Raw genomic sequence first — 9,532 nt, 5'->3', positions numbered from 1 at the left:
AAAAAATTAGAGAATTATTAAAAGAAAAAGAAAACATAACTGCCAAACTGGCTAATGAGTAGTTAGCGCAGTGAGTGAGAAGACGAAAGTGCAAATCCAGCCAGCACACGGAGGGCGCCACTACCAGCTGTACCGCAGTGGCCCTCTCGTAATTAAACCCCAAAACCCTTCCCTATTTCTAACACTTTAATAATTAAAAAATTATCTGCCAAATTTTATATTTAGGCATTGAATTGAAGATCCAAAAGTTTTCGCCATCCCCAATTTCCCACTCCGACGACTCCAAATCCAAATCTCACAGAAACAGAAGCAGAAGCAGCAGCAGAAGAAGAACAACAACAAGAAGAAGGAGAGAGAAGAACACGCAGACATAACAGAAGAAGAAACAGCGCGAGATTTTAGAGAGAGAGAGAGAGAGCGCTTAATCTGAGGCATTAATGGCGGAAGCGAAGGAAGAGAGCAAATCTAGCGAGGAGAGTGTGAAGCTGTTCGTAGGTCAAGTTCCGAAGCACATGACGGAATCGGAACTGCTGGCAATGTTCAAGGAGTTCGCGTTGGTCGACGAGGTCAACATCATCAAGGACAAAGCCACGCGCTCCTCTCGAGGTCAGTGCCTAACTTCTCATTTCTCTTTCTCTCTCTTACGCGCTTCCTACGCTCCTTCACTCCCTCCGATTCCGAATCTCGCATTCCCCGCTTTCTCTCTTCACTTCGTTTCCAAGATTCCTCAGATTCGTTTTCAGTCACGTTGCAGTAACTTCCAACCCTAATTTCGCGGCTTTTTTTTACCGTTTTTTTTTTCGCCACAGGTTGTTGCTTCGTGATTTGTCCGTCGAGGGAAGAGGCTGATAAGGCCGTCAATGCGTGTCACAATAAGAAAACGCTGCCAGGGGTTGGTCAAATTTTTTAATGCTACACTATGCACTGCGCTGTATTTTTTTTTTTTTTTGGTGGTTGATTTATTGTTTTCTACTGTACATGATACCGTTAAAGGTGATCCGTCTTGATTGAATGATATGATAGGCGTATAACGCTATAAATGGGGGCTAATATATAGTTTGGGGATGCTGACGACTACCTAGTAGTAATGATGATGAGGGTCTTAATTGGGCAAGAACATGTGTCTAATTTTAGGAATTTATGTGATGGTGTTTACCATATTTAGGTAACGGACGCAACTCTCTTCGAGTGTGTCTTTTGTCCCACTACGTCGTGTTCCATACTGTGTTGTGTTTTGTTCGGTCTTTATCTTAAACTATTAATGTTGGTCATTGGGAAGTGTCTAATGAACTTAGTAATTTTAGTATGCATGAATGCGATCAGCTTCATGATATTAGCACCAATATGCTGGGTGGGAAATATTATGTATAATGGGTTTCTATTTCTTGTTCAAGCTGGACAGAATTTTCTTGCTATCATTTCCTCTAAGACGGAGTTTGTGGCTAATAGCATATTATAAGTACGACCATGCTTAAAAATTCTGTTAGATGCCCAGCTTCTTAGGCATCACGGGTTTGGGATAATATATTTTAAGATATATAATATGATTTGATTTTTAGTTAATTCCAAATCTTAATCTCTAATATCTCTTTAAAATTTAATTATTATCCCTGAACCTTTATTAGCATTAAGAAATATAGCAGAAATGTAAGTTAAAGGACAAGTATAGTATAGGTTTTATTCTTTAATTTTTTATAATTCTGATATATCTAATTGTTTCTGTGGCTATAATTTCACAGACAGCTTGAATACTCATGCATCGTGTGATCCCCCCCCCCCCCCCCTCTCTCTCTGCGGGGGGCCCTTTTTGTTTGTGTATTATCATCTTTTTTTCAACGTTGTGATGTGTTTGGCTAGGAGATCAATTTTCATGGGAGATCATTCATGAAATTTTGTGCATAGAGCTCATTTATGAGAATTTATTCCCCATAAACCTTCAACCAGACATACCATTAGTTTTGCCCTGTAATCAAACACACTATACACGTGGTTTGTTGAAAATTTGGATTTCTTGATAATCCAGAGCTTTTCACAGAGCACTGAAGTGATTATTGTATGAATATTATTGTTTTAATAGCTGTACAATTTGATAATTTTTTCTCATTTTAATTGGAAAGCATCATGTGTTTTCTGTATCCAATCCAGGCTTCTAGTCCATTGCAAGTAAAGTATGCTGATGGCGAGTTGGAAAGATTAGGTGTGCATATGTTTAATTTAGTTAAATATATCTGCGGTTCTGGTTGATTTTCATTCATGTAGCAGGGTTACTTTGTTGTATTGACAAATTTCCCCCCCATGATTCCAGAACACAAACTCTTCATCGGAATGCTTCCAAAGAATGTTTCTGAAGTTGAGGTCTCTGCACTTTTCTCCAAGTTCGGAACTATAAAAGATTTACAAATTTTAAGAGGTTCTCAGCAAACAAGTAAAGGTACTTTTTTTTTACAGCTTACTGCATCCTTTATTCTTTTAGTAGGGCTTTGGATTTTTTAACCGCAAAACATTATTCATAGTTCTCTTTCGTGGTAGGCTGTGCATTTTTGAAGTATGAAACCAAAGAACAAGCCCTTGCTGCTTTAGAGGCAATCAATGGAAAGCATAAAATGGAGGTTGGTGGTTATTAAAATTGCACCTCATTTTATCCCACTAATTTAAATCTGCTAGTAATGGATCTGGATGTGTGATATAATCAATTTTTTTCGTATGTTATTGATGGAGGAAGGATACAAATAACATGTGGTTAGCTGATTGATACTATTTGCCAATTCAGTTGTGATGTGATATTTTTTCTGATGCAGACTGAAACCCAGACCGATTTAGATGGCATGATTAGTCATTCAAGCACATATGGACTGTTTTAAATTGTATAAAATGTTTTTGGTTCCTAGTCTGTGGTAGAATGAAAAGTGAATGCTTTTAAACTCAATTACAATTTTAGTTGTAAATGGTGTTTGCAGTATTTTGGACCTTCAAGCGGCATTCAGCCACAAAATCCAGGTGGTGAGAGACATGAACATTTAACCATGTGCCTTGGATTCAATGTAGATGCACAAATACTTGTTATTCTGACTTCCTATTCATGTGATGCTTTAGAAATCTAAGATTAGCTTTTTGTTTCCTAATTCCTACACTGGATGGCATAAGATAATATTACAGGCTCAGAATCTATCAGTTTTGACAGGATCAAATTGGATCCATGCTTTCAAACGGAAACTCTGTCTCTGGCCTGTGAGGCTTATCTTATGTTGTGCCAAAAGAAAGTTGAACAGTTCGTGCTTGGGATTGTTGCTCATGCACTGTATTAGTCATCATAATTATTATATAATAACTATAAATGAAAGCAGATTAAAAATGGTGCCTTACTATTCCATGTCATACATTCATAACCAATTGTCCAATTAGATTGGCATTCACCAAAATATTACATTTTCTTTTGGCAGCTAATCTACCAGTGGGATGAGTATGACTCATCAAATACCAGTGGCAGCTAATCTAAACATATTGATATGTTTGCATACCTCAACTTTTGTTTGGCTGATATGTTGTCAACTCATGATAAAAACTGTTGGTGATATTGCAAATTTGAGAACTACACTAGTTTGGACATCCACGACCTGATTTGTTTTGCTTTCTATAGGGTTCGAGTGTTCCTTTGGTAGTCAAATGGGCTGATACTGAAAAGGAAAGACAAGCCCGACGAGCTCAGAGAGCACAGTCCCAAGCTTCCAATGCGCCACATGCTGATTCTCAGCACCCATCATTGTTTGGAGCCTTGCCAATGGGTTATGTTCCTCCGTATAATGGATACGGTTACCAGGTTAATATTTCTTTATACCGTATACTAATATTTAATAGCATTTTGATATATTTGATGATAATTCTGTTTCTTCTTAGGCTCCTGGAGGTTATGGGATCATGCCATACCGGATGCCACCGATGCAGAATCAACCTGGTTACCATAACATGATGCCGCACATGAATCAAGCAAATGCACTACGGCCCGAACTTGGCCCCAATATGAACCCAAGGAATTATCATGTGCCTCCTGCAAGTTATGTTGGCTCTTATCCTGCTGTTCCAGGCCTACAACATCCAATCGCATACGCAGGAGGCATGATTAGTCCAAGGCCTATGAGTAGTTCTCCTGGTTCTATTTCACCTGCAGGTGGTAATGGCAACTCTGGTACATCATCTTCAAGTGCTAGCAAGAGTTCTGGGGGTCAAGTTGAAGGTTGTTATATCTATATCTTATAAATGTTGGTACATGCATATTTATGTTGCTGGTTTCTTACGTCTCTTCATTATAGAGAGTTTAGGTGGTGACTATTTTGGTATCGTTTTAATTAATGTATTAGGACCACCCGGTGCCAACCTGTTTATTTATCACATACCTCAAGAATTTGGAGATCAAGAGCTTGCCACTGCTTTTCAACCATTTGGTAGAGTTTTGAGTGCTAAAGTTTTTGTCGATAAAGCAACCGGTGTTAGCAAATGTTTTGGTAAGCCCTTGCCCCATTTACTGATGAATTTGATAGGTAGTTTCCTATGGAGCTTGTGCCTGATGAGCTCCATTTCCTGCAGGGTTTGTTAGTTATGATTCCCCAGAAGCTGCTCAATCAGCCATTAGTATGATGAATGGGTGCCAATTAGGAGGTAAGAAATTAAAGGTCCAGCTTAAGAGGGACAACAAGCAGAGTAAGCCTTACTGATGAAGCTTAACAATGGAATTTTGTATAATTCACGTTGTAATTCATGACCCATCTGATGTTTATACAATTTGTAATTTCTGTAACATGAAATTTCATTTAGACATTGATTATTAATTTATTGATTTTTCCCCCCAAGAATGGCTATTGATTGTATTGTCTTCTGTAGTTTCATCCAGGATAAGAGGACTCTTTTCCTTTGGCTCTCTGCGTCCTGCGGCAACAACAACGTTTTCTTTTTTTCCTCTGTTTTCGTTTACTTTTCTTGTTTCTCACAGGTTGAGGTAGTGAGGCGAATATTGTTTGCACCAGCCGCTATCTATTGTTTAGCCTTTTGGCCAATTGTCAGCAGCACCATGGAAATTATGTGGCACCTAAAAAATGGCCCTTTACACACAGCAATTAATATAAAATAATACTGTGACAAAGCATAACATATAGATGGTTGATTGTATTTTTGTTCGGATTATTACTGCTAGATCACTAACTTTCCTGGAAAGTGGGCAGCGGGAAAGTGGACGCCGGATTTTTTAATTAGGATTCGTAATGGATGGCACAAGCTGAATCAGTGATTGAATCGGTTAATCTACTGGATCATTGGTTCAATCGGTAAATTACGGGTCAAATCGCTTAATTAAGCAGATTGAATAATTGCAAATATCAAACTTAAGAATTATAAATAGATTTTGAACCATATGTATAATATTCAGAACAAATTACTCTAAAGAGGTAATTTTAAAGTCAGCATCTACATGACTACATCTTTATAGGATAAATTTGAAATTTGACCAATATTTCTCTCATGATTAACAAATTAAAAACTATATTTAAATTTATTCTTTCCATAACAAATTCATCTCATTATAATTTTCAAAGAAACAAATTAACCAACTCAGATTGATCGAATGGTTAAATCACTCATCTACTTAAATAACTGTAGAAAGTTCGAATTCTATCTTATATATGAAGCAATCACATTAAGAGATAACATAAAAACTAAATAGAGATTAACACCGTTAGAAGCAAGACTCTCAACTTTAGAGATGGCCTCAAAATTTTCAGGTATTATGTCAAACTCGAAGAGAACAAAAATAAAAAAAATCCATATAAACTACACCAATACCATAACAAAATAATCAATGAGGTGAACATTCACCTAAGTTTCTTTAAGTAAAATTATAAATGATGTGAATACCCTGCACTACAAAACTGAATTTTAAGATATTAGTTATCCCTTGCTCAATTAGCTTAGCCTAATCTATTGTAGTCACTGACCTTCTTGTTCACTGATCACTGAGCTCCTTGTTCACCATTATCTTGAGTATGGTATCTTCACATGTCTGGTACCTTTACCATTGAACCGGTTAAACTCCGATCGAACTATTAAACCAATAAACCAATTATCTTATCAGTTCATTGACGGGTCCAGTTCTCGTAACCTTGATTCTTAGTTGGATTAAGAGAGATTTTATTTAGAATAATACTAGAGAGATAATAGGATAAAATTATCTTATTTAATTTAATATGTGTAATTTTATATATTTAATATTTATAATTATATATTTATTATATTTAAAATAATCTATTTATTTCAATAATATTTAAGTAATACAAAAATAAAAAATCAAATATATTAAAAAAAAGATTAAAAAAGACAAGTTATAACTTTTTATATTTTTCAATATATGCTCCCAAACATTTTTGTTTATTTTTACCGTTACTATTCTTAGACTCTAGTATGTTGTGTATTATTTTCGTTTCTACATGTATTTTTTATGTATTCAATTGTCTCATTTTTTTATTTGTTATCTATGATTCTATGTACATCCTATTTATGAAACAGACATTTCGTTGAGTTGCTGAGTTCTCGTGTCAGACACATTTCGAACACGACACTTATCGATACTCGTTCAACACACGTGTTTGTTATGTCCAACATGTATTAATAAAAAATAAAAAAATATTTTTCAAACATACTTGAACACACCTAAATATTATCACATGTCAGCGTATCCAGTCTTATTTTTAATATGTTTTCTTGAAATGAGTTTAAAAATATTATCTATTATTATTTATTAAAACAAAATTATTTAAATACTTTATACAATTGAAAAAACATATTAAAAATAGTTAAAAAATTAATTTATATATATGTTAATATCAATAAAATATCAAAATATCATTATAATTTATCTAAAAAATACTTTATATTTTTTATATATATCGTATCCCCATGTCACATAAGATTTTTAATATGGTGTGTCAGCGTGTCTCGTGTCATGTCGTGTCCTGTGTTCGTGGATCATAGTTAATTTTTTTTAGTGCTAGAATAAAATCCTTCCTAAAAAAGTATATAATTATAAAATAAAATAATTAATTTTGCATAAAATTTGTGAAATTAGCATGCAAAATTCTTATAATTTTGACTTATTGGCTACTAGTTTAAATTACATAAACACAATAAAAAATGCTAGATGAACATATATATTGTATATTATAATTCTTTTGTTAATTGTTATTTTTAGGCATAGTTATCAAAACCGAATCGGTAATTGACCCGGTGAAGTTACTGGGTCACTGGATTAGTGGTTCAACCGATAGGTCAGTGATCAAACCGTTTAACTCGGTAATAATTAAATAAATATATAAAATTATAATACAATATTTTTAAAAAATAAAATATTATTTAAATTTAAATAAATTATATATAAATTTATATATATATATATATATATATATATATATCATATAAATTATTAGTCTTTAATTTAATGGGTTTAATCTAAAAAAAAGTTACATATAAATAAAATTAATCTTACACATATGAACTAGTGTATGGTCGTAGGTTTAAGCATTCTCATGTGAACTTTGTTATTATATATTTTATTATTAGCCTATAATTTACAAAGAAGATTGTTTATCTCAGTGGCAAAGTTTCAGACGCATTTGATAGGAGAATTTTTGGAAATGTATTGTACGAGTAGTGAGTGTGAGTGTGGCTGTATTTGAGATAGTGGTGGTGTTGTAGGAAGTGGTAATGATGTACCACGGTAGTAAGGACAATCCTCAATGGTAATAACGTACCACGGTGGTAAGGACAATCCTCAATGCATGCAAAATTCTTATAATTTCTGTTATTCTTATTACTTTATAACATAGCAAATTTTATGTCGTGCCATTTAAAATCCTGAAATAACAGAATAGACGTACAAAAGGGGAGAAAAAAAAGGGAGGAATGAGGAAGCAAGGGCACGTTCTACGTTTATGAAATTCCAATATTTTATATGTATAGAAGGGATCAAAATTTTATAGAGAAATTTTTGGGGATGTATTGTACGAGTAGTGAGTGTGAGTGTGGCTGTATTTGAGATAATGGTGGTGTTGTAGGAAGTGGTAATGACGTACCACGGTGGTAAGGACAATCCTCAATGCATGCAAAATTCTTATAATTTCTGCTATTCTTATTACTTTATAATATAGCAAACTTTATGTCGTGCCATTTAAAATCCTGAAATAACAGAATAGACGTACAAAAGGGGAGAAAAAGGGGAGGAAAAAGGAAGAAGCAAGGATACGTTCTACGTTTATGGAATTCCAATGTTTTATATGTACTATTATTTTTTATCTTGTAGTCGCCAATAAAAGGATAAATACAATCATTCATAGACAAAAATAAAATAAAAATTATATAAATTCCTTCTACTGTTCTACACATAAAAATTTGAGTTAAATAAAAAATTTTTTAATAATAATTTTTAATTTTAAATTAATTTTTGTGAAAATCAAAATCGTTCCCAAGATTTTTTTGTAAATTTTTGTATTCAATATGTAGTAACACAATGATAAGAAAAATAAAGAAGAGAGTAGCTGAGGAAATAAGTAAAAAACAGAAGGGATCAAAATTTTATAGGAAAATTTTTGGAGATGTATTGTACGAGTAGTGAGTGTGAGAGTGGCTGTATTTGAGATAGTGGTGGTGTTGTAGGAAGTGGTAATGACGTACCACGGTGGTAAGGACAATTCTCAATGGTAATGACGTACCACGATGGTAAGGACAATCCTCAATGCATGCAAAATTCTTATAACTTCTGTTATTCTTATTACTTTATAACATAGCAAACTTTAGGTCGTGCCATTTAAAATCCTGAAATAACAGAATAGACGTATAAAAGGGGAGAAAAAGGGAAGGGGAAACGAGGAAGCAAGGGCACGTTCTACATTTATGGAATTTCAATGTTTTATACGTACAGAAGGGATCAAAATTTTATCGAAAAATTTTTAGGGATGTATTGTACGAGTATGTGAGTGTGGCTGTATTTGAGATAGTGACGGTGTTGTAGGAAGTGGTAATGACTTACCACGATGGTAAGGACAATTCTCAATACAAGCAAAATTCTTATAATTTCTGTTATTCTTATTACTTTATAACATAGCAAACTTTATGTCGTGCCATTTAAAATCATGAAATAACAGAATAGACGTACAAAAGGGAGAAAAAGGGGAAGGGGGATTGAGAAAGTAAGGGCACGTTCTACGTTTATAGAATTCTAATGTTTTATATGTACTATTACTTTTTATCTTGTAGCCGCCAATAAAAGGATAAATACAATCTTTCTAAGACAAAATTAAAATAAAAATTATATAAATTCCTTCTACTGTTCTACACATAAAAATTTGAGTTAAATAGAAAATCTTTTAATAATAATTTTTAATTTTAAATTAATTTTTGTGAAAATCAAAATTGTTCCCAAGATTTTTTTTGTAGATTTTTGTATTCAATATGTAGTAACACAGTGATGAGAAAAATAAAGAAGAGAGTAGCTGAG

General features: G+C 33.5%; 1 protein-coding gene across 2 annotated transcripts; it reads left to right on the top strand.

The window, feature by feature from the left end:
* The first annotated feature begins 217 nt into the window (after positions 1–217).
* Positions 218–4,844, top strand: LOC107645586 (RNA-binding protein BRN1). Of its 2 annotated transcripts, XM_021103832.2 has the most exons (10): positions 224–606; positions 810–892; positions 2,146–2,197; positions 2,306–2,431; positions 2,530–2,609; positions 2,958–3,041; positions 3,638–3,817; positions 3,895–4,231; positions 4,356–4,499; positions 4,582–4,844. In XM_021103832.2, the coding sequence occupies exons 1-10, from the start codon at positions 438–440 to the stop codon at positions 4,707–4,709; spliced, it is 1,383 nt and encodes a 460-aa protein (XP_020959491.1). In that variant the 5' UTR covers positions 224–437; the 3' UTR covers positions 4,710–4,844. The 2 variants fall into 2 exon arrangements, with proteins under 2 accessions (XP_016205122.1, XP_020959491.1); XM_016349636.3 differs by lacking the exon at positions 2,958–3,041 and having other exon boundaries at positions 218–606.
* The last annotated feature ends 4,688 nt before the right edge of the window (positions 4,845–9,532 follow it).

Source organism: Arachis ipaensis, chromosome B6 (assembly GCF_059453495.1).
Source record: "Arachis ipaensis isolate K30076 ecotype BB chromosome B6, ASM5945349v1, whole genome shotgun sequence".
In the NCBI taxonomy this organism is placed as follows: Eukaryota; Viridiplantae; Streptophyta; class Magnoliopsida; order Fabales; family Fabaceae; genus Arachis; species Arachis ipaensis.
This window is presented reverse-complemented; position numbering and strand designations above follow the sequence as displayed.

What these genes read in the sequence shown, in the direction of transcription:
- LOC107645586 (XM_021103832.2), top strand. Translation starts at nt 438, where the DNA reads ATGGCGGAAGCGAAGGAAGAGAGCAAATCTAGCGAGGAGAGTGTGAAG. An exon ending in ATAATGGATACGGTTACCAG is followed by an intron (nt 3,818 to 3,894) that starts GTTAATATTTCT and finishes GTTTCTTCTTAG; the next exon opens with GCTCCTGGAGGTTATGGGAT. An exon ending in TTCTGGGGGTCAAGTTGAAG is followed by an intron (nt 4,232 to 4,355) that starts GTTGTTATATCT and finishes TTAATGTATTAG; the next exon opens with GACCACCCGGTGCCAACCTG.